The 25,140-nt window shown below is 41.3% G+C and overlaps 2 protein-coding genes across 2 annotated transcripts in view; one reads left to right on the top strand and one right to left on the bottom strand.

The window, feature by feature from the left end:
- The window catches only part of LOC111954801 (adenylate cyclase type 2), a 73,087-nt gene extending 55,747 nt beyond the window's left edge, over positions 1–17,340 (top strand). Inside the window, 8 exon segments of the mRNA XM_070436018.1 lie at positions 5,784–5,836; positions 5,839–5,864; positions 11,416–11,574; positions 12,522–12,668; positions 15,962–16,069; positions 16,388–16,502; positions 16,625–16,749; positions 17,097–17,340. Of these exon segments, the coding sequence (XP_070292119.1) occupies positions 5,784–5,836; positions 5,839–5,864; positions 11,416–11,574; positions 12,522–12,668; positions 15,962–16,069; positions 16,388–16,502; positions 16,625–16,749; positions 17,097–17,249 (886 nt within the window). The 3' untranslated portion in view covers positions 17,250–17,340.
- A 1,936-nt stretch (positions 17,341–19,276) lies between these two features.
- On the bottom strand, positions 19,277–24,936 carry cfap90 (cilia and flagella associated protein 90). Its single transcript, XM_023974677.2, has 3 exons — positions 24,268–24,936; positions 20,994–21,110; positions 19,277–19,794 (listed from the first exon to the last, which is right to left on the bottom strand). Exons 1-3 carry the CDS (start codon positions 24,382–24,384, stop codon positions 19,615–19,617), a joined length of 414 nt encoding a protein of 137 aa, XP_023830445.1. The 5' UTR covers positions 24,385–24,936; the 3' UTR covers positions 19,277–19,614.
- Between the last annotated feature and the right edge of the window lie 204 nt (positions 24,937–25,140).

Here is a 25,140-nt window from a genome sequence, read left to right as displayed (position 1 = left end):
TGTTAAAATAGGGCTCTAGAATTTCCTGAAATGTTTTGTTAAAATAGGGCTCTAGAATTTCCTGAAATGTTTTGTTCAAAAGAGATGGTTTTGACTACATCTTTATGTGCTCTAATTTTGGGCTTATACACCACATGAGGAAGTGAAAACTCAAAACACATTAGCTGGATCGCTAACACTAACTATAATACCCACTGCTAGTAGTCATGTATTAATTAACATTAAAAGTAATGCCCTAAAAAGCTTTTCAGTTGTAGCCCTACTACCCTGTGCACTCGCAATGGCCGATGGGTAATTGCGCATTTCGCGTGCTTTGATATGCTTATAGCCATATCAAATATCTTGGTTGTAAAATAATTGCTGTTGACCTCAATATTAAGGGATGACAAATAAAAAGTATACCCACAGAAAGCTGAGAACAAAAGTAGCTTCTCCCAAAGCTATGTATTTCCCGTAATTGGATTTTGAAATGTTATGCATTTTTTCTCTCTCCCAAAGAGCACATCACGTGGCTCGCTCAACAGCAGCAGGTCCCTGTGGAACAGGCCCAGGGGCTGGGCAGACACTTTCATTACAGGAATCATGAGGATAATGCACTTTACTGTTTGACCAAATCATGGTTTTAGCAACCCAAAAAATAGGATGTTTAGAAACTTTTGAGTGTGCAATTAMAAATTTTACCTGCACAGCCAAGTGAAAGGTTTGCAAAATACTGCTAAATAATTGCAATCTGGAGCCCTTCCCCTTGAAATACTGTAGTTATATMTTTTATCAAAGTTGTGTCTTAAGTAGTGGTCTGATAGGTTGCAGCAAACTACTAGCTAGCATTATCAATCTGTTATTAGCCTAGCTGAGCATATATATTGCGATTGATTGCTTGATTGCTTGATTTATTAGACCATTTTTAAAATGCATAAATAAGGGCGCWCCAGCCGGTGACGCCTCCACATACTATTTAAGAAAATCATCAAGGATAACACAATAAAGCTTAAAAGCTTATTTCCATTGTGGTCCTTTTGAAGATGGAAGGGGGAGGGGGAAGGGAGGATGCAACAAGGTATTGTATTGGCAACAGACAATGACAGACAAAATTGTTGTTTGTTTCAATAAATTAGCTAATTAGTACAATTCCATTTCCTGATAAACAACATTGGACAGGTACAGCTCCCTTGTCTCYCATACCCCTAATATATAAATCAATCCTGAATATAAAACAATCAATCCATAATATATATAAGACAATCACAATAGGCACCAAAAGGCAGACCATATGCTATCCCGGGCATTTTCTTCTCACCCTTCTACTAGAGTCTTACGACTCACTTTGGAGACATGCCACTATTTAGCCGTTTTTTCAGTGAGAACTTTAAACTACTTTTAMAGGTTGTACATTTCAAATTCTTCGGAAGAATAGTATAAAAAAGTTTCTTTCCCCATACCAKTTCTAAATCTAAAAGGAACAGCGTCAGTTTCTCTTTTAGTGGAATAGTTGTGGTTATCCTGTACCAAGTTAAAGTAGTTATATACACTACCGTTCAAGTTTGGGGTCACTTAGAAATGTCCTGGTTTTTGAAAGAAAAGCACATTTTTTGTCCATTAAAATAACATCAAATTGATCAGAAATACAGTGTAGACATTGTTCATGTTGTAAATGACTATTCTAGCTGGAAACGGCAGATCTTTTATGGAATATCTACATAGGCGTACAGAGGCCCATTATCAGCAACCATCACTCCTGTGTTCCAATGGCACATTGTGTTAGCTAATCCAAGTTTATKATTTTAAAAAGGCTAATTGATCATTAGAAAACCCTTTTGCAAATATGTTATCACAGCTGAAAACTGTTGTTCTGATTAAAGAAGCAATAAAACTGTCCTTCTTTAGACTAGTTGAGTATCTGGAGCATCAGCATTTCTGGGTTCGATTACAGGCTCAAAATGGCCAGAAACAGGACTTTCTTCGGAAACTCGTCAGTCTATTTTTGTTCTGAGAAATGAAGGCTATTCCACATGAGAAATTGGCAAGAAACTGAAGATCTCGTACAACGCTTTGTACTACTCCCTTCAGAGAAGAGCGCAAACTGCCTCTAACCAGAATAGAAAGAGGAGTGGGAGGCCCCGGTGCACAACTGAGCAAGAGGACAAATACATTAGAGTGTCTAGTTTGAGAAACAGACACCTCTTTGAGAAACAGACGCTTCACAAGTCCTCAACTGGCAGCTTCATTAAATAGTACCAGCAAACACCAGTCTCAATGTCAACAGTGAAGAGTCGACTCTGGGATGCTGGCCTTCTAGGCAGAGTTCCTCTGTCCAGTGTCTGTGTTCTTTTGCCCTTCTTTCTTTTTATTGGCCAGCATCCTGGAGTCGCCTCTTCACTGTTGACGTGAAGACTCTCTCCTCGACTTTGAGCCATCTAAGGCTTTCAAAGGGGGAATGGTCAAGATGTGTAATTGCTGGAAGTTTAAGAATAATCCTGACTAATTTGTTCTGAGATGTCTATTGTACCAGGAAGAGCACACATTGTCAAAGTGGTGCTGAACAAGAGCCCCAGCCAATGTCCCCCATTGCATTCTTATCCAGATATTTGGAGGTTCTTGACAGAAACCAAATTTTATGCTTTACTTTGCTTTTTTTTTGCCATGCTCTCACCTGTCACGTGGTTATCTAGCACACGTAACCAAGATAATTAACAGAGTCTTATGCTGTGACTACTATGTCACCTACTACCACCTTAAAATCAGGGGATTTCCTGTTTCACTTTGGACCTGAACAAGATGGTCATTTACTAACATTCAGAAGTTCATCACTGAGGGCTTTCTCAACCACATTTAGTTTTTGTGGGAAACCAACAGAGCAGAATCATCTGCATAGAGGAAAAGGTCACAGGCAGATTTCTGATCATTTATATACAACAGAAAGATGATGTCTCTTGAGGTCAGAGGTATTTTTCCCCATCAACTTGTGGGTGTAAACACTGTCTTCTTCTGTGGAAATGTTGCATTTGGTCTTTTTTGAATCGACACAATAAAATGGGTCAAAACATTGGCCCTTTTTTGTATTATATCCCCATTTTTCTCCCCAATTTCGATCTTGTCTCATCGCTGTAACTCCCCAACGGCTCGGGAGGCGAAGGTCCAGTCAAGCGTCCACCGAAACAAGACCCGAAAAAAATGCGCTTCTTAACACCCGTACGCTTAACCCGGAAGCCAGCTGCAGCAATGTGTCAGAAGATATACCGTTCAACTGACGACCGAGGTCAGCCTGCAGGCGCCTGCCCGACACAAAGGAGTCGCTAGAGCGTGATGAGCCATGTAAATGCTGGGCCAATTGTGTGCCGCTCTATGGGACTCCCGATCACGGCCGGTTGTGATACAGCCTAGGATTGAACCCAGGTCTGTAGTGACGCCTCTAGCACTGTGATGCAGTGCCTTAGACCGCTGTGCCACTCAGGAGGCCCCATCTCCCCTTTTTCTTCCGGGAGAGTAGCCATGGAGAGTATTCCTTATTTCCATCAATGATTTGTTGCCGCTGTTGTGGCACCACACCGCCAAATTGCAAATAACACTGAAAATATCTCAATCTCTCCACAAACTGTCCAGTCCACTTACTACTCAGATTTTAGTCACAGAGATAATTTAGTCTCGTCTCGTTTTCGTCAACTCAAAAAACAAACAAAAAATAATAATAATAATAATAATGTTGTTATAGTTTTTTTCTGGGTCTATTTATGTCACGTTCTGACCTTAGTTCCTTTTTTATGTCTTTATTTTGGTTTGGTCAGGGCGTGAGTTGGGGTGGGAATTCTATGTTGTTTTTCTATATTTTCCATTTCTATGTGTTTGGCCTGGTATGGTTCTCAATCAGGGGCAGCTGTCTATCGTTGTCTCTGATTGAGAGCCATACTTAGGTAGCCTGTTTTCCCCATTTTGGTTGTGGGTGATTCATTTCTGTTTAGTGTGTGTTGCACCTGACGGAGCTGTTTTCGGTTGTCACTTTGTTGTTTTTGTTTTGTTCAGTGTTCAGTCATTTTATTAAAAAGATGAACACTTACCACGCTGCACCTTTCTCCCGACGACAATCGTGACAATTTAGTCAGTTATCGTCTCCTCAATTGCCACTGAAAATATCACTATTTTAGTTGACGAAATTAGCACACATGCGCACACCAATAACATTGCATCCATAGCTGAAATGGTTGTTCCAGTTTAACCTCTTGAAGGGTTTAGGTGTCTTTTTAACAACTTTCCTAACCCTGACAGTCATTCCATCTGTTGGATATCCTAACTCTGGCTGGATTCCAATAGTAATTACACATCACTTTGAAAGCGAGCATAATATGAGTTGCAGGCCTGATGTGGCCTGTAAACCAGGAGTTTCCTAACACCACTGTGTTAGGGTAAAACTAGGCCATCAAAAGTAAGGCCTTATGATATATGTATTGTCATATAGTTACATTTTAATTATGGCATTCCTCTAGGTACCTACTTGGTGAAAGCCACAGGCCTTTAAAAGGAAAGTCTCCGTCACTAACAAATACAGTCATGGGTGGTAACTCAGCAATTCACTCTGAAAAAAAGGCACCCTGGGAAGTACGCATATTAGACTTTACACCATCCAGTGTTAAAACAACACACAAAAATCCCTGTAACATTACAGGTGTTAATTTCCTTCACTGGGAAACAGCATCCGCACTAAGCAAAGTGAGTCCAGTTTACTCTAAATCAAGTGTTATGTTTTACACTCTAGGTGTTGTGTATCGCTCTACAGAAGAGTTATGCAAACGTCACAATCAAGTTCATTTAAAAGGGGAACACTGCAATAGAGTTAAATCTTTAACACTTTCAAATATGTTATTTTAACACCAGCTCAGTGGGACTGTATATACTACTTCACTGAAAATAGTGTACATTTTACACTTTCTGAGTTAAATGTACACCATTGATTTTGCTGTGCGCACACATACATTTTTTAAACCTCCCGCTTTTGGCTGGATGTGTCAATGCGTAGTATATACATGCATCATTTATGAGCAGAATTACTGTCTTACCTCAATTAGCCATGAAATCCCTAGTTTGAAAGCAACTTTTTTTCTGGAAGCTGTGCTGCACAATTTTCCCCCAATACCAGTCAGCCCCCTAGCAATTTGAGTTCAACCAATGAGCTTCAGCCCCTTGCCATATGAGTGACAGCTAGTAAGAGGCTATCATGCACACACAGCTGAGTGAGAAAGAGAGCAATGATGTGGTGCACATATCTGCACATATGTGACATAGTGTGCAATTGTGAGCGCTACTTTCAGAACTACTGTCTAAAAGTATACAAAAGTACTGGAGAATCTCTTTAACACTGTTCCTTCCCTCTCTGTGATCTGTGTAATAATAGGCAAGAACTTATTAGGGAATGTCTGTCGAAGCAATATTCCTCTCAATTGTCAATCAAAGTTGTCGCTATGAATATAACTTTATTGCCCGGGTAATTGTTGCCGCGATATGACTTGGACTGTTGCTATGATAATTGGGGGTTTTTTGTGGTTGATAGAAGTGGAAATTGAAATTGTTGCTGATATGAGTGACAGTTTTTAAGAGGGAGAGAATAGAGAGAGAGAGAGGGGGGGGTAGAAAGAAAGAGGAGGAGATTCACTCCTGAGACCGATCAAGTTATTACATCATAGTAAAAGTTGAGCTTTCAGATGGTGAAGACTTAATTATTTTGTTGTTGTTCTTTTCTTTCTTCTCTTTTTCTCTCTCTCTTCTCCGCTCCCCTACTCATCCGCTCTTCTCAGGCCAGGCATTCTAAAGGATCTGGAAGACGATGGGTTTGTTTCTCTCTTCATCTTCTCACTCTACTGGTGTTAGCACGACAGGTACCTGTTAATAGCTTGGAATAAACCATGTAAGTAACTATGTAATAGCTATGGAATAACCATGTAGTAACTATGTAATAGCCTATGGAATACCATGTAGTAACTATGCAATACGCTATGGGAATAACCAGTGTAACTATGTAAATTAGCTATGGAATAACCATGTAGTACATGTAAATAAGCTATGTACCTACTATGTAACAACTGACTTCTTCTGCCTGGCTTCAGTGGTGCAGGTGAAAAATAGGAATTCAGTAGTTAAAGACGGAAGAACAGAACGGGAGCAGAGGAGAGGAGAAGGCGAGGGGCGAGGGGGGGGGGGGGGGGGTTTGTACGGTCTCTTCTTTGCGGCATGGTTAGGCCTGGGTGGGCAATAGGAATAACATATAACTTTTCAATCCAGCATAATGTAACTTGCAGGCCTGATGTGGCCTGATGTTATCATTTAATGATAAACATTAGCCTACAGTAGGACCTCACTTGGTGAAAACCACAGGACTGAAATTTTTAAATAACTAATTCAACAACCATGTCTTTGTCACTAACAAATACATTCATCCGTTGTAAATCTACAATTCACTCGAAAAGGCAAGGCATACTGGGAAATTATATTGGGGTTTGGTTTAGTTGGGGCGTGGATTTCAATTATTTKTTTTTGGCCACCTGTCAGTGGAGGTGTTGTACCAGTTTAAGTGGTCTATTGTTATGCTAATTAAAGTGAAAAGATACAGCCATTTTCATATATTTTGCATTGTATTGAGCCATCTTCTGTTTCTGAAGCATGAGGCAGAAACAGGAGAGGGGTCCCGATTGGCGCAACGGTCTAAGGCACTACATCCTAGGGTTCGATCCCACAGCTGGCTGTGACCGGGAGCCCCAAAGGTCGGCACCGTCCGGGTTTGAGAAAGGTTTGGCAGGGGAGGCTTTCCTTAGCTCATCATGCTCTAGCGACTCCTTGTGGTGGGCCGAGCGCCTGCAAGCTGACTTCAGTCGTCAGTTGAACAGTGTTTCCTCCGACACATTAGTGCGGCTGACTTCTGGGTTGAGCGAGCAGTGTGTTAAGAAGTAMGCGGCCAGTCGGGACATGTTTCAGAGGATGCATGTCTTGACCTTTGCCTCTCCTGAGCCCATTGAGGAGTTGCAGCATAAACAAGTGTTTAGAAATACCTCATTTACCATAAGTATTTAGACCCTTTTCTATGAGACTCGAAATTGAGCTCAGGTGCATCCTGTTTCCATTGATCTTCCTTGAGATGTTTCTACAACTTCATTCTACAATTGATTGGACGTCATTTGGAAAGGCACACACCTGTCTATATAAGGTCCCACGGGTGACAGTGCATGTCAGAGCAAATACCAAGCCATGAGGTCGAAGGAGTTGTCCATAGAACGCCGAAACAGGATTGTGTCGAGCCACAGATCTGGGGAAGGGTACCAAAAATGTCTGCAGCATTGAAGGTCCCCAAGAACACAGTGGCCTCCATCGTTCTTAAATGGAAGAAATTTCAAACCACCAAGACTCTTCCTAGAGCTGGCCGCCCGGCCAAACTGAGCAATCGGGGGAGAAGGGCCTTGGTCAGGGAGGTGACCAAGAACCAAATGGTCACTCTGACAGAGCTCTAAAGTTAACTGTGGAGACGGGAGAACCTTCCAGAAGGACAATCATCTCTGCAGCACTCCACCATTCCAGCCTTTATGGTAAAGTGGCCAGACGGAAGCCACTCCTCATTAACAGGCACATGACAGCTGCTTGGGGTTTGCCAAAAGGRACATAAAGACTCTCCGACCATGAGAAACAAGATTCTCTGGTCTGATGAAACCAAGATTGAACTCTTTGGCCTGAATGCCAAGCGTCATGTCTGGAGGAAACCTGGCACCATCCCTACGGTGAAGCATGGTGGTGGCAGCATCCAGGGGTGTAAAGTACTTAAATAAAAATACTTTAAAGTACTACTTAAGTATTTTTTGGGGTGTCTGTCCTTCACTACATTCCTAAAGAAAATAATGTACTTTTTACTCCATACGTTTCCCCTGACACCCAAAATTACTTGTTACATTTTGAATGCTTAGCAAGACAGAAAATGGTTCAATTCACACACTTATCAAGACAACATCCCTGGTCATCCGTACTGCCTCTGATCTGGCGGACTCACTAAACACAAATGCTTTGTTTGTAAATGATCTCTGAGTGTTGGAGTGTGCCCCAAGCTATCTGTAAATTAAAAAAACAAGAAAAGTGTGCCGTTTGGTTTGCTTAATATAGGGATTTTCTTTACTATTTGTACTTTTACCTTTACTTTTGATACTTAAGTATATTTAACACTGAATACTTTTAAACTTTTACTCAAGTAGAATTTTACTGGGTGACTTTCAATTTTACTTGAGTCATTTTATATCAAGGTATCTTTACTTTTACTTTTTTAAGTATGACAATTGGGTACTTTTTCCACCACTGGCAGCATCATGCTGTGGGAAAGTTTTTCAGCGCCAGGGACTGGGAGACTCGTCAGGATCGAGGTAAAGATGAACGGAGCAAAATACAGAGAGATCTTTGATGAAAACCTGCTTCAGAGCACACAGTCAAGACAAAACAGCAGTCTCTGAATGTCCTTGAGTGGCCCAGCCAGAGCGCGGACTTGAACTCGATCGAACATCTCTCAAGACACCTGAAAATAGCTGTGCAGCAACATTCCCCATCCAACCTGACAGAGCTTGAGAGGATCTGCAGAGAAGAATGGGAGAAACTCACCAAATACAGGTGTGGCAAGCTTGTAGCGTCATACCCAAGAAGACTGTAATCGCTGCCAAAGGTGCTTCAACAAAGTTTTTAGTAAATAATACTTACGGAAATGTGATATTTCAATATCTTTATTTTTTTTWTCAATTTGAAAACATTTCTAAAAKACWGTTTTTGCTTTGTCATTATGGGGTATTATGTGTAATGGTTAAAAATGGTTTTAAAAAATTGTTAAAAATACTAAATTAGGTTTAATTGTCACTTGTTAAATCCACTTCAATTCGTGTAGATGAAGGAGAGGAGACAGGTTCATTATTAAAACTACCTCCATACTTATCTTCAGATGAGTCCCGTGACACTGCTGGGAGTCATCGAGCAAAACGGAGAACATCATCGTGTTTGTGAGAATCACCCCTATCCACAGTGGGGTCACATTAGTTTGTGGCCAAAACAGTTCAGATGCTACAAACAAAAGTTGCCACATTGACGMTTCCGTGGGGCTTGTAGGGGCCGTAGACCACCATCTTGTTCATGAGCATCTCATCTTTCCATAGAGTGGTCATATTAGTTTGCAGGTCAGACGTTTTCGTGAGAAGACCGACTTTCGGGATGTCTCATGGTCTGACAAACACCGCTGTATCTTGGCCACTTTCCACCACAGATATCTAGCTGAGAGATTTTGATGGGGATTTTTTTGTGTTATCTTACTTAGATTGACGCACCGGTGCAGCAATAGACTCTAGAGAAGGATTTTTAAGCCTTGAGACAATTGAGACATGAATTGTGTATGTGTGCCATTCCGAGGTTGAATGGRCAAGACAAAATATTTAAGTGCCTTAAAACGGGGTGTGGTAGTAGGTGCCAGGCTCACCGGTTTGAGTGTGTCAAAAACTGCAACGCTGCTGAGTTTTTCACAGTCAACAGTTTCCTGTGTGTATCAAAAATGGTCCACCACCAAAAGGACATCCAGCCAACTTGACACAACTGTGGGAAGCATTGGAGTCAACATGGGCCAGCTTTCGACACCTTGTAGAGTCCATGCCCTGACGAATTGAGGCTGTTCTAAGGGCAAAAGAGGGAGGTACAACTCAATATTAGGAAGGTGTTCCTAATGTTTTGTACACTAGTGTTAAAACACTTCCTAGTGTTAAAAATACTTTATAAGGTGTTATTGCATAACACCATTGGTGTAAACTACATGTACTATTGCATAACACTCAAAGTGTTAATTCCCTAACACTGACAAAGTGTAACATCATCAGCACTAAGAACAGTATTAATTTAACACTCAAAAGTGTGGACCCGTYTAGACACTGGGCCAGTGTAGGGTATAGGGTACGCTTTCATGATAATTTAATGATTTTTGCTGGCCCTGGCATCAACAGATTTCTGCCTATGCCACTGCTCTGYGGTACCATCCATCACAGCTGTTCAGATTCAGATGTCCTGGAGAGTCTTGTGTACCCAAATATAACGTCCCCAGTGGACAAGAGCTGGCCCATACAGTTCCCCCTGTTGTCAAACTGGGTTATAGTCACCAGAAGGGTAGGGGCTGTGTTTGGGGATGACGCACATGTTTCATTTAATTGCAGTATTTGGTTAGCTGTATTTTAAAGGATTTTAAACTTTTTGCCTGTTTCTTTATTTTAAATCCTTTCTGGGGTTGTTAAATTGTCCTCCCTTGCAGCATCTGGCTGTAAACATGAGGTAATGAAGAACAGATGAATGATTAATTAATTAACCATCATTAGCTAGTTGCCTACTAAACAGCTAATACCACTGTTCCTGCCTGGCCTAGTTACTAGGCCTTCTCAACTCTTCACAAGGATGACCTAGCTAGCACCCACACACATGCATGCGTTGCACGCACACACACTTACGTACCACTGGCCCACAGGTAGCCATAAAACTCTACACACACCAACACACACCACACACACACACACACACACACACACACACACACACACACACACACACACACACACACACACACACCACCACACACACACACACACACACACACACCGGGGCGTTTTGACCTTCATCTCGGCACCCGGCTGACCTATTTAGACGTGTTTAGAAGTCCCCCAGGTGTGGATAACCAATGAGAAACCAGCGCCTACTTTATGCTAATCAGGCTGGTGTTCAGCGCTCCCTGAAGCGAAGACAGCAACGCTGCTATCCTCTGCTTTAGTGTCTTATTACCAGAGCGTTCATTTCCCATGAATACAAAACATGCTCTGAAGGGTCAGTTGGTGAGATAGCATGCGTCCCAAATGGCACCCTAATCCCTATAATAGTTCACTAGTTTTGACCAGGGCCCTTGTCAAAAGTGGTGCACWATAGGGAAAAGATTGCCATTTTGGACGGAATCTCTTATTCCGCCTTTAGATTCTCTCAATGGGAGAGGGAGAAAAATATGGGGGAGAAAAATGCCAAAAGTATTATTTTCTTTTTCCATGTCGTTAAAGTTATGAGAATGTGAAGCAGTGACTCTCCAAGTGGACTATTAAAAAAAAAATCACTTTGAGAACAATGTGTTTGACCCATGTGTTCTGTTCTTCTCTTACATCGTTTCATAAGTATAGTGAGTAGTGAGTCAAGACCAGTCTCCTTTCAACTTGATAAGTTCAGCAAATTCCTGAAATTGTATCACCTACATTTACAGTAATAAAAGACCATCACATAGTTGGTGCTATTATTGGTAAACCTTTACTTAAGCGTAGTCATTTAAGAGAGTAAAATAAAATGATTTATTATTTACTTTATTACCACCGTATCTTTACTGTCTCTGTGTCCTCCTGTTAACAGAATGAATATTACTGTAGGTTGGACTTCCTGTGGAGGGACAAGTTCAAGAGAGAGTGTGAGGAGATCGAGACCATGGAGAACCTCAACAGGGTACTACTGGAGAACGTTCTACCTGCCCACGTTGCAGAACACTTCCTGGGACGCAACTGGAAGAACGAGGTGGGGCAGCAACGATTCACAGAACATAACCTTGAGAACTCAGAACCACAGAACAAAACTAATTCTTATTCTAGAACTCTTTCTGCTCGTCCCTGCTGTTCTGCCGCAATAGGCGAGACCAAAAAATTTGCCCCGCAAAACTAGAATAGTCCCAGTAAGCAGACGTATTTTCCTGACATTGAAGTTAGGTTCAATTTAGGTTCTGAATGAAAGGTGAAAAATAATTTCCGTATATTAAAAAAWTTTAGGACGTTGAAAAGGCATATTCTCCGGACGTTGAAAAATACTTATTTTCCAGATGTTTAATTCAAGTTAATGTTCCGTTCTGAATGAAAGTTTTTTTTTCTTTTTTTTCTAGTCTTCTATGTTTGGGCCAAATCAAGGCTGGTCAAGACCGGACAAAATCTGAACCAAACATATCCGTGGATGTGGAAATCAAAGCCGGTCCGGATTTGCACCAAAAAAATAGGAACAAAAGGCGTCGGCGTCGGTCCGTGCTTACTGAGGTGTAGTCTACAGTGTTGTCTGAAATTGACTTTTATGAATGCCCATCTATGTGGTAAGCCTACTGTTTGTAAAATACAAAAAAAAGACATCCGGACAGGACCAAAAACAGACGTCCAAAAGACATTCGCTCGTGCTCATCTAAAAAGCCCTTATGCCACTGGTTCAGAGAAATTCTCATTGTTTTTGGGCAGAAATAAGTGAGGTTAATGTGTTGTTGTTGTAGGTGCGTCTTGGCCAGTTTAGCTCAGAAAATGCCGCCCTCGTCAATCTGCCACCATAGGTGGCCACCTTATCCTGCATAATGAGCGGGCCGGCCGTGTTTCTAGAAGACACAAAATAAATGCATTCTAGAACTAACTTTAGAACCACACATTCTAACCCTATTTTGGAATTGCACTGATCCATTCCACTGACCTGTGTCTGTGTGTTTGTTTCTCCAGGATCTGTACCACCAGTCGTATGAGTCGGTGTGTGTGATGTTCGCCTCCATCCCAGACTTTAAGGAGTTCTACACTGAGTCAGACGTCAACAAGGAGGGCCTGGAATGTCTCAGACTCCTCAACGAGATCATCGCTGACTTTGACGAAGTGAGTTACTCTGTCCTCATTGGTTTCTTATCACTTCTGTCACACATCTGTGTAGGAACAATAAGGAGGCCTGCATCCATTGTGACCATATCATATGTGTAGGTATGTACGGCAGGACCAAATCGGAGAGATAGCTAGGAACAAGTCCATGTAAAGCTTTGTATGTTAGCAGTAAAACCTTGAAATCAGCCCTAGCCTTAACCTCMTTGGGCTGGGGGGCAGTATTGAGTAGCTTGGATGAATAAGGTGCCCAGAGTAAACTGCCTGCTACTCAGGCCCAGAAGCTAAGATATGCATATTATTAGGAGATTTGGATAGAAAACACTCTGAAGTTTCTAAAACTGTTTGAATGATGTCTATGAGTATAACATAACTCATATGGCAGGCAAAAACCTGAGAAAAAATCCAACCAGGAAGTGGGAAATCTGAGGTTTGTAGATTTTCAAGTAAATGCCTATCTATCCAAGATACAGTGTAAATTTGGTCCGATTTCACTTCATAAGGCTTCCACTAGATCTCAACAGTCTTTAGTACCTTGTTTCATGCTTCTACTGTGAAGGGGGAGAGAATAAGAGCTGTTTGACTAAGGGGTCTGGCAGAAGGCCATGAGCTAAGTCACACGCGTGGCCGTGTGAGCGAGCTGCGTTCCCTTTCATTTCTAAAGACAAAGGAATTGTCCGGGTTGGAATATTATTMAAGATTTATGATAAAAACATCCTAAAGATTGATTCTATACATCGTTTGACATGTTTCTACGAACTATAATGGAACTGTTTTTACTTTTCGTCTGGATKTAGTGCTCGCTCCTTGTGAATTTGGATTTGTGAACTAAACGCGCGAACAAAAAGGAGGAATTTGGACATAAATTATGGACTTTATCGAACAAAACAAACATTTATTGTGGAACTGGGATTCCTGGGAGTGCATTCCGATGAAGATCATCAAAGGTAAGTGAATATTTATAATGCTATTTCTGACTTCTGTTGACTCCACAACATGGCGAGTATCTGTATGGCTTGTTTTTGTGGCTGAGCGCTGTACTCAGATTATTCCATGGTGTGCTCTCGCTATAAAGCTTTTTTGTAATCTGACACAGCGGTTGCATTAAGGAGAAGTATATCTTTAATAGGATGCCGGTGTAGAGGATAGCACTGTAATATGATCAATTATTTTGGTACTAGTCAAGATTCTATAAGCCGTATTTAGCACTAGCTGAAGTTTATTTAGTGCCTTATCCGCGTAGCCAGAGAGAGTAGAGCATTGCAGTAGTCTAATCTTGAAGTGACAAAAGCATGGATTAGCATTTCTGCATAARTTTTGGACAAAACTTTTCAGATTTTGTAATGTTAAGAAGATGGATATGTTTGTCAAAAGAGAGATCAGGGTCCAGAGTAACACCGAGGTCCTTCACAGTTTTATTTCAGACGACTGTACAACCATCAAGATTAATTCTCAGATCCGACAGCAGATCTCTTTGTTTCTCGGGACCTAGAACTAGCATATCTGTTTTGTCCGATTTTAAAAGAAAAACATTTGTTTCCATCAACTTCCTTACGTCTGAAACACAGGCTTCCAGGGTAGGGAATTTTGGGGCTTCACCAAGTTTAATTGAAAACATGTGTGTCGTCTGTATAGCAGTGAAAGTTGACGTTATGTTTCCGAATGACATCACCAAGAGGTAGCATATACACTTAGTATACCAAACATTAGGAACATCTTCTTAATATTGAGTTGCATCCCCCATTTTTCCCTCAGAACAGCCACAATTCTTAGGGGCATGGACTCTACAAGGTGTCGAAAGCATTCCACAGGGATGCTGGCCCAAGTTGACTCCGATGCTTCCCACAGTTGTGTCAAGTTAGCTGGATGTTCTTTTGGTGGTGGACCATTCTTGATATAGACAGGTAACTGTTGAGTGTGAAAACACCAACAGCGTTGCAGTTCTTGGCACAAACCGGTACGGCTGGCACCAACTACCATACCCCGTTCAAAGGCATTTCAATATTTTGTCTTGCCCATTCACCCTCTGAATGGCACACATTCACAATCTATGTCTCAATTGTCTCAAGGCTTAAAAATCCTTCTTTAACCTGTATCGTCCCCTTCATCTCAACTGATTTTAGTGGATTTAACCTAAGTAATCATAGCTTTCACCTGGATTCAGCTGTTCAGTCTATGTCATGGGAAGAGCAGGTGTTCTTAAAGTTTTGTATACTCAGTGTATAGGGAAAACAATACTGGTCCTGAAACAGAACCTTGAGGAACACTGAAACTTACCATTGATTTGTCAGAGGACAAACCATCCACAGAGACYAACTGATATCTTTCCGACAGATCTAAACCAGGCAAGAACTTGTCCGTGTAGACCAATTAGGGTATCCAATCTCTCTGAAAGAATGTGGTGACTAAGTACAGACTCAGAGCCTTGGTCTGACGCCATTCAAAAGTAATTTACCACCTTCACGAGTGCGGTCTCAGTACTATGATGGGGTCTAAAACCAGACTGGAGTGTTATGTATACATTATTTGTCTTCAAGATGGAAGTGAGTATCTGAGCAACAGCTTTATTTTTTATTTATTTTTTTAGGAATGGGAGATTCGATTATAGGCTGATTTAGCTTTTTCAGGAGAGGCTTTATTACTGGCTCTTTTAGTGAGTTTGGTACACATCCGGAGAATAGAGAGACGTTTATTAAATTCAACATAGYAGGGCCAAGCACAGGCAGTAGCTCCTTCATTAGTTTAGTTGGAATAGGGTCCAGTAGACAGCTGGAAGGTTTAGAGGCCATGAATATTTTCGTGAATGTGTCAGGATTCAAAAACTCAAGTGTCTCCATTGATCTGAAGTCTTGGCAGTTCTGTGCAGATTCAGGACAACTGAATTTTGGAAAAATACACATATTCAAAGAGCAGTCTGTAATTTGTTTTCTTGTGATCAGGATCCTTTCATTGAAGATAAGTTCATGAAATCATCACTGCTGAAGTTCACTTCCATCCTCACTTCGAGATTGCTGCTCTCTCTCTCTCTCTCTCTCTCTCTCGCTCTCTCTCTGTGTGTGACAGCTGCTGTCCAAGCCTAACTTCTAACCCCTCTCTCTCTCTGTGTGACAGCTGCTGTCCAAGCCTAAGTTCTAACCTCTCTCTCTCTGTGTGACAGCTGCTGTCCAAGCCTAATCTCCCCTCTCTCTCTCTGTGTGACAGCTGCTGTCCAAGCCTAAGTTCTAACCTCTCTCTCTCTGTGTGACAGCTGCTGTCCAAGCCTAAGTTCTAACCTCTCTCTCTCTGTGTGACAGCTGCTGTCCAAGCCTAAGTTCAGCGGGGTGGAGAAGATAAAGACTATTGGCAGCACCTACATGGCTGCTACTGGGCTCAACGCTACACCTGGACCTGAATACACACAGGTACATGACACACACACACACATAACTGTAGGGATAAATTACCTTTCTTCTCTCAATGACAGTTCATGGTGTGAATCGGAGGAGATAGATTTTAAACCCACAGAAATGATCAAACTTAGCTACAGCATCAACCCACCTCCAATTACAGGTGTAGAGCTGTATGGTGGTGCTGAACAACACTCCCTGTCATCTCTTCCCTCTCCTTCCATCTCTCCTGCCCTTTTCTGTCTATTTCGTATCTCTCTACGTTACCATTTCTCTTTTTCCTCTCTCTCCTTCCCCCTCTCTCCTTACACTATCTTTCTCTCTCTCTCTCAGGAGCATGACCGTCAGTACATGCACATTGGCACCATGATGGAGTTTGCCTTCGCCTTGGTTGGGAAACTAGATGTCATCAACAAACACTCCTTCAATGACTTCAGGCTACGAGTTGGTATGTGTGAGTGAGTGAGTGAATGAGTGAGTGAGTGAGTGAGTTAGAGAGTGAGTGAGAGAGTGAAAGAGGTACAGTCTGTCTTACATGGGACCTCTAACCCCTCTTCCTGGTTGTGTCAGGGATAAACCATGGCCCGGTGATTGCGGGGGTGATCGGAGCGCAAAAGCCTCAGTATGATATCTGGGGGAACAGTGTTAATGTGGCCAGCCGGATGGAGAGTACTGGGGTACTGGGGAAAATACAGGTAATCAATTCATACATTTAGAATACAGCTACACTAATAGTAATGCTAAAATAATACTAGCTGCATGCAGTTTTATGTTGTACCACTAGTGGTCGCTGCAGAAATAGGTCAAGGTTAATGAATACGGTATACAGGTACAGAGACGACGTTATGCAAATGTCGATATATAATAATACAGAACTATACAGTATACTCAAAGCCACTCTTCGACTATTGTTCTTTCCTGATTAAGTCTTTAGTTATTAATATAAAATATTACATTTACCACAGAGATCCTATTAAGAGTTCAATATGGAATTCTATGGAATTTTCTACCTACATGTGATTTGTGTTTTCGCTGCTTCCAGGTAACCGAGGAGACGAGTCGTATCCTGTTGACGCTGGGCTACATGTGTTCATGTCGCGGCATCATCAATGTGAAGGGGAAGGGAGAGCTCAAGACCTTCTTCGTACACACAGAGATGACCAGATCGCTGTCGCAAGGGACTGTGATGCCTTGAACATCATACACTGAGCAATTTACACACACACACCCGCAAGCGCGCACACACACACACACACACACACACAACACACACACACACACACACACACACACACCACACACACACACACACACACACACACACACCACACACACACACACTCTTAAACTATACAAACACATGCATTTACATACACACAAATGGACTTGCACACACATCAGGGCTTCAAACCGGTTCAGGGAACCGAACCGAAAACCGGAAAATAACTTCCTCTGTCAAGGAACAGAAACGGAACCGGGAACGAAAGTGATCCAAACTGTTCCAGAACAAAACCATTATTTMAAAAGCATGATAAGCGGTTAATAATGTTATTTTACGTTCCAAGCATTTTTTTCTAGTCCCACAAAAAAACACAACAAAAACTTTACAAGCGTGATTCAGAAGATAGGSAGAGAGCATTTTTATTAGCTAGAAAAGAATGGATTAACTTTTTCAATGCTAGTTAAGGATACTGTTACAACCCTGGGTTTATAAGCACGGATATCGACTCTGCCGCTTGAGCATGCTTTTGCGGCACAGTCGATAGTGCGCTGGACATCGGGCTAGAAGGCCGTTGGTTCGAGACCTGCTCCCTGCCTGTATTATTACAATACTATAGGCCTGGTTATCACCTTTTCGTTGAAATTATTAAACCTTACAAAAAGGTAAGACGTGTTTTTAATTCTGGTGGCGCTTGTCAGTTAGCTAGCTAGCTCAAGCTTGTTAGCTAGTTAGCGCAAAGGACATTCAATATTTCTCCATAGAAGCCGCTCAGCCTAGGTATAATTATGTGAACCTAATTCAGATAATGCATGTCATAACAAGATGCCCTGTGCTTCAAGCCTCCTCAACCCTATCTTGCTCTCTTCCTACCCACAAAATTTCAGTCGCATCTTGCGCCATGGGCTACACAAGTCTGTCCATCACGCATGGAAACAACTAGCTTGCCTGCTCTATCCACAATAATTGGTAAAGTAATTCATATTAAATAAAGTAGTTAAAAAAGGAACTGAAAGGAACGATATTAACCTGTACTTTTTGCTATGAACCGGTTCAGAACTTTATTTTGCTGGTCGGAACAGTGTAACGGAACGAAAAAAAATTGTGGTTCTGTTCAGAATGAAATAATTTGAAAATAACTTTGGTTCCAACCCGACACACATACGTGCATGCACAAATACAGCACATACACACATACAGGGACTTATACAATCACACACACAAACACATTCAAAACTGCCTGCTGTAATAGAACGTATCTATCAAGACTCCTTGTTTACAACAGTAACTCCAGACCACTTCATCTGAACCAGACAGAAGGCAGACAACATTTAGAACAAAAGACAGAACAACAGACAGACAGACGGCTGTACATACAGTATTACCTGCATCGTCCCTCCTTAGCTGGTTACAGTAGTGGCTGGACTTTATAGGTTACAGTCGTCCTTAGATGCTGATCTTAGGTCAGTTTTGCATCCCCTTCCCCCGTGTTTAGGATAAGCTGATCCTAGATCTGTGCGTAATGGCAATTTCTAGCTTTAGTGGATTTCATTGGCTGCCCGAGTGGTTGTGTGGTGCAGTGCAGAGACAGATATTGAGAGTCTGTGTCAGGATTCTTGTCAGAACCATCTTGGCACCAATAGTCCTTTCACCATTACAGTACTTTTAGTCAGAATGGAAAAAAAAAATTGGTGTCAACATGAACAATAGTTTGCCAAACCTTCTATAGCTAACCTATCTCTATGGCTCTGAAGCAGTGTTTCTGTCAAGGAAAGAGCAATGTACGTGGACCTCAAGAGCAGCCGGGAATCAAGAGCTACTGGACTTTTGTAAGAAAACCAAAAAACTATATCAAGAACAGGAGAACGTTTCCATGTTTTGACGGCATAATTTTCTTACTCATTAAAACCATTTGTATATAAGTGAACCAATGTGCCTCCTGTCATTGAAAGTCGACTATTTATGATTGCATTGAAAGTTCACAAAGTAGTTTGATAAAGAGGTACAATCAAATATTGTACTTTATTATGTATGTCACAAACGTGGGCCATAATGTATACAGTTACAATCTTTGTATTTTAAAATATGTAATCTGATTTTATAATATATATAGCTATATATATATATATTTAATTTTTTATTTTATCTATCTTAAAATATATAATCTCTCTTTGAATATATCTCTATTTCTATAATGATCTATATCTTTACTATTCAGCACCACACTGACTGTATCAGTTGGGTGTGTTGTTGTGTCCATACATATTCACATTGATAAAACCATCACTCTCCCTCCCTCACTGCTCTCACTCTATCTCTGGTGTTGGGAATACGGACTTCCTCACACAGGAACCACTGATCCGTATCCCTCCTCAAAATTGCGTGTGATCCCGTTTTTCCTGAAGAACTCGGTGTGGATGTGAGAGATGCGGGCAAACTGCCTGCCAGGTTTGTAGAGGACAGGAGGCAGGCGTCTTCCATACTCTGATGAGGACAAGACTGGTGCAGGTCTGGAAGACTCCTGAAAGAGAAGAGAAACAGGGAATGAGCTGAGAAGGAAGAAAGGGTAATAAAGATAGGAGAAAGCGACAGAGAAAGAGGATGATGGTGATGGTAAATGAGAGAGAGCAGAAAAGGGGGCGAGCGGGTTAATCATTTAGATGTTCAACACCTTACCAGACACCATTACACAGCTTTACACCCATACAATTATATATATAATCTCTGTGTTTTACACCTGTAATTGAAGGTGGGTTGATGCTGTAGCTGAGTTTGATAATATCTGTGGGTTTAAAATGGATCTCCTCCAGTTCACACCATGACCTGTCATTGAGCGCAGAATTACTCTCAGAAAGGTAAGACTTAACTTTACTGTAATTAAGCCTCTCTACAGTGAGTGCAGCCCATTCACTTTACAAGTGTGTGTGTGTGTGTGTGTGTGTGTGTCCACTCACTTAGCTAGTCAACTTCTCCACTTTCACTGACTCAGAAACTAGACCCACCACTGGTGCTGCTTCCTACCTGACAAGCATAATGACTCTGACATAGTTTCAGCACAGAAAGTGTTGGGAAACTTCCACCTCGCTAACAACCACCAGCGGCATACAGTGACAGCCAGCTGCTAGCTGTATTTACTCCCATAACAACCTGTTCACGTATGGCTTGTCGGCTAGTGCAGATGCTGCCACACCTGCTGCGGGTCAAACAGACTGTCAACTCGGAAAATGTACGACTAGTTTCATGAAACAACAAAAAATATAAAATCAAACTTTGTTTGTCACTTACGCCAAATACAACAGCTTACCGTGAAATGATACAGCTAGATTTGGTCTGGTTTAATAACAGGCTATTCAAATGTAGCTGATAGGAATTGTCATAGGCAGAGATCTAGGGACTTGAACTCTGGTTTCAGAGTGAGTGCACTAACACCTGTGCCATGAAGGTCCAAACCCCTTGGTATAGATAGGCTAGTTATAGCACACTATGGTTTAAGTACACATCATAGTGGTGGTCATAATAACCGTATCAGGGCATACAGGGAGGCTGCTACACCACTTTACCCTCCCCAGGGGTTGGTACATTTTTAGTGGAAAAAAAGTGGAAGTGGAAATTAGAAGCCTTTTTAGACATGGAATACATTTGCATTTCCTGCCGTGCTGGAAAATTCCTGTAAAAACAGGATGATCAAATTAAGATATGGCACTGTAGCTAGCTAGTTACCTCTGAGTACAAGTCTAGTCCCCTGCTGTTGGAGTGCTCTCTATCGTCGCGGTGTAGTTTGCTGTCATAGCCCTCCGCCCGCCGGTATATGCAGTCGTATAAGGATACCTCCCGTGCCTGTGGATTATTGGATCATTATAGGTTGGTGTGTGTGTGTGTGTGCGTGCGTGAGAGAGGAAGTTGTAGAGAGAGAGACAGACAGACACAGAGGGGGGACGTGGAAGACAGTGGGATATAATGTTAGTGATGATATAGCTAGCCATCTAGCTATGTTTGTTACAGTAAAAGGTGTGATAGATAGAGAGTGGGGGTGAGGGAGTAGTCTTGAAAACCTGACCCTAGTGATGTCTCTGTGTTGACTCAGGTCGGGTTTTCAAGACTAGTCAGGAAGAGAGAGGGAAATGTGAAGGGAGAGTTAGCCCAGCTAGAACATAACGTTCTGAGAACCATATGTCTCTTAAAGCTTGGTGAGAGCATGGTTGTCCTATGCTTATTTTGCATACAACCGTCCCACAACGTTCTGGGAATGGTGCAGGATAGTTGTTTGGCTTTGTAACATTCTCAGCACATTAAATGAACTTGACAAAATAATGTTATTTTCTTGATATTTCATTACTTTAACAGAACGTTTCCTAAAAGTTCAAACATGATTACATTTAATTTAATTTTTGCTAATGTTCTAGGAAAGTTCTACAACTGGTTTTACATTGGGAATGTTCTCAAATAGTTTAGAGAACGTTTGAAACAACGTTCTTCTGTGGGAATTTCAATACTTCAGCATAACATTTCCTACAGGTTTCCTCATGTTTCTAGATAAATTAATGTTCTCATTCATGTTCTTAGAAACAACGTTCTTCTGTGGGAACTTTCAATAAAAACCACAAAAAAAACATTAGTTACGTCAAAGAACTTTCTAAGAATGTTATTTAAAAACATATACATCACAGGAAGTTGGTGGCACCTTAATTAGGGAGGACGGGCTCATGGTAATGGCTGGAGCTGAATTAGTGGAATGGTATCAAATACATCAAGCAAATGTCTGTGTGTTTGATGCTATTCCATCTGCTCTGTTCCAGCCATTATTATGAGCCGTCCTCCCCTCAGCAGCCTCCACTTGTATACATTATGTTCTCAACGTCAACAAAACTCTCTCTACCCTCCATCTTGTTACGTGTGTTCAGGTGTGTTGGCCGTACCCACTAATTGGCCACACCTGATCTGATTGAGTTCTTGTTTCCTTTGAAATGGGGTCTGTTTGAGTAGACTAAAACGCTTTGGTTTCGTTTGTAATTTACTCTGACTATCTACGCCAATTTCAGAGCACTCATCTGAGTGTGCTAGAGCGCATTATAACTGATGAATTTACGAACGCGCAACACTCATTGAATATGAACGGTGTCAGTAAATGTTGGCAATTTTTTWAAATTAAATTGTTGCCAGCACCACAGTTAGAGTCACTAACACCCTTGATAACATGAAAACAGCCTAACTAGCTAGGGCGAGTAAAATCATCAGAGTGAGGTGTTCTCTCATTTGTGCCAGTTAACTTGGGTGCTTGACTGCCGTTGTGAGGTCAGAACGCTCTTAGGCCAGAGTGTGCGCTCTGAACGTTCCCAAGAGCAAACCACTCTGAATTTACGAACAGACAATTTGACAACACTCAACTTAAGAATGCCTCAGAGCGCACTCTGACACACTGGAAACAATTTACGAACGCACCCTTTGTATGAGTAAAAAAACATGGCATGCTAGCTCCATCCTGGTGGTGCAGTCGACAAATTCCATGGATAGAAAACAGAAGCTCGTGTAGGTTTGAAAGCTCACTGACACCGAGTCACAATAAAAATGATTTAAAAAAATGTGTTTGCATGATTAATTTCCATGTGTCCTATCTGTGCTTGGAGTTCAAAACATGGAGTTCTTGGAGTTCAAAAGTTCAAAACTAACCTGGCGTAGGACCCCCTATTATCGGCATATTCAACAGCGTTTAAGAAATATATTACCTTCAACAGTGTTATCTTGTGATCAAGCCATCAATGTTTTGTGATTATTGGTGTCATAAAAATGTTAGCTAATGGGTTAGCAATTAGCATGTTTGACATTTCAGTGGAAATACTACTATTATCAGCTTTTTGATAAGCGGTTTAGCAAAAGAAATACATCCTGTATTATCAGCATACGGTCCCCCGTTATTGGCCACCTTACTATTTTGTTCAATTGCAAGATATATCCGTTTAATTTTGTTCAAAAAAGAGACAGCAACCTCGTATCCGAAGTGTTTACTAGATAGTTGACTAGTTGGCTAGACTTCCAGTCAACTTTTCATTGCGTAGCCCGGTGCGCCCTCCTGTAGACTCTTAAAAATGGTTCTTCACCAACATCTTCTTCAGTGTTGTAACCAAATGTCTCACTATTTATTTTACAGATTAATCTTATGTTTTGAGAAAGTAGATAACAGTTTAATACTAACATATAAATGAGTATGAATAATTTAGGTAAAAAGTTGTATATTAAATGATGTGTCTATCGCACAGCCGAATTTTACAATATACAGCGTGTCCCACAAAATGTGTATATATATCACTTTTTTGAAAACTCTCAAAACCTAACTTAACTTACATAAATTGCAATGAAAATCGGTGGTCAGCTAGCTGGAAGGGTGTCTTTAGTCGCAAAACATACCGTTATTTTCCAGCCCATTTAAATGTTGAGTAGAGGTGATTTAATTCTCTAACCGCTAGAGAGTGTCCGAAGTTAGGGGGTGTCCGATGTTGTGGGAAAATTAGCTAACAGTCTTATTGAACATTTCAGTTAAAGTTAAGGAAGTTATTCAAAAACATCAAAATAACCTAACATTTATGTTCTCAGAACATTAAGAAAAGCTCCCAGCAAAACATACAGGGAACAATAATACAACGTTCTCAGAACCTCCCTGCAACATAAAATGAACGTTCCCAGAACAGGCTAAATTTTCACACTTCTGTTCTCAGTCAGGAAACGTAAGGCTTTGTTCCCAGAACCAATTGGAAACCAAAAAGGTACATTCCCACAACTTCTAAGGAACCAATTGTGCTAGCTGGGAGAAAGGAGAGAGGGGGGAGAGACAACGGGGGGAGAGACAACGGGGTTAGAGAGAAAGAGAAAAGAGGGAGGGACCCACACAGAGAAAGAGAGAGACAGAGAGAGAAATATAGGTTTTCTAGCTAGCTAGCTTAGCTAAGTAAATTAGCTAGCCGTTCGCTAACGTTAGCTAGCAAGTAGCAACCACCCATACCTTGGAGTCACTGTTGTAATAGGTTCTCTCTTTTGGTTCAGTTCGTCTTGGTGGAATGTAACTATACACAGATATAGTCGAAACTGGTTTTGTTTTCGATTCAAGTAACACATCCATCCTATAGCTATCTATGTAAAAAATAATAACGAACTTTCTAGCTTTCTAGTTTAGCTTGGTAAACAAAAAATAGCTACCAGTGGCGTCTATGGTTGCTAAGATACCAATCCAGTGCTATTGCGCACTAGGAACACACATCTCTGTACTTTCCTGGACTGCGCAGCCACACTTATTACCACAATAATATACATTTTGCTTTCTTTTTTCTTCTCCTTCATCTGCATTTAATAAATCTGAGAACTAGTTAGTTGAAAGCAACATGGTCCTATATGCACCTTTACAAAATGCCCATAAAAATGTATTACACACTAACTGATATTAGGCGTATACCAAATCTTCAAAAAAAAATAGATAGTATAGGTCTCTGGTTCGAATCACCGAGCTGGTAAGGTAGAAAAACCTGCCGTTCTGCCTTTGAGCAAGGCATTTAGTCCCCAGAAACGGCTACTCCCAAGGTGCCAATGATGTGAACGTCGATTAAGGCAGCTCCCCGCACCTCTCTGATTCAGAGGGGTTGGGTTAAATGCGTTTCGGTTGTTCGGTCGAATGCATTTCGTTGTTCAACTGTCCAACTGAGTAGGTGTCTCCTTTTCCTCTAATGCCACCAAATAGTGCAGTGCTAAATGGGTTTGATGATGAGATACCATAATGACCAGTCCTCTCCTCTGCCTAGTCCACTGATTGATTTGTGCCAGTAGTCTGTCTGTCTAATGTGTGGTCAGCTCACCTCAGCTCTGATTACTAGTGGAACTTGTG

The sequence above is a fragment of the Salvelinus sp. IW2-2015 genome, linkage group LG30 (genome assembly GCF_002910315.2).
Source record: "Salvelinus sp. IW2-2015 linkage group LG30, ASM291031v2, whole genome shotgun sequence".
Taxonomy (NCBI): domain Eukaryota; kingdom Metazoa; phylum Chordata; class Actinopteri; order Salmoniformes; family Salmonidae; genus Salvelinus; species Salvelinus sp. IW2-2015.
Note: the sequence above shows the minus strand (reverse complement) of the source record. Positions and strands in the feature narration are given on the sequence as shown.

Bases quoted from the DNA above. Each gene is read 5' to 3' on its own strand.
- cfap90 (XM_023974677.2), bottom strand. From the start codon at position 24,384: ATGGATGTGTTACTTGAATCGAAAACAAAACCAGTTTCGACTATATCT. The intron at 21,111-24,267 runs GTATGGGTGGTT...AATAATCCACAG, and splicing joins ATTACAACAGTGACTCCAAG to GCACGGGAGGTATCCTTATA. The intron at 19,795-20,993 runs GTAACTAGCTAG...CTTCTCTTTCAG, and splicing joins GACTAGACTTGTACTCAGAG to GAGTCTTCCAGACCTGCACC.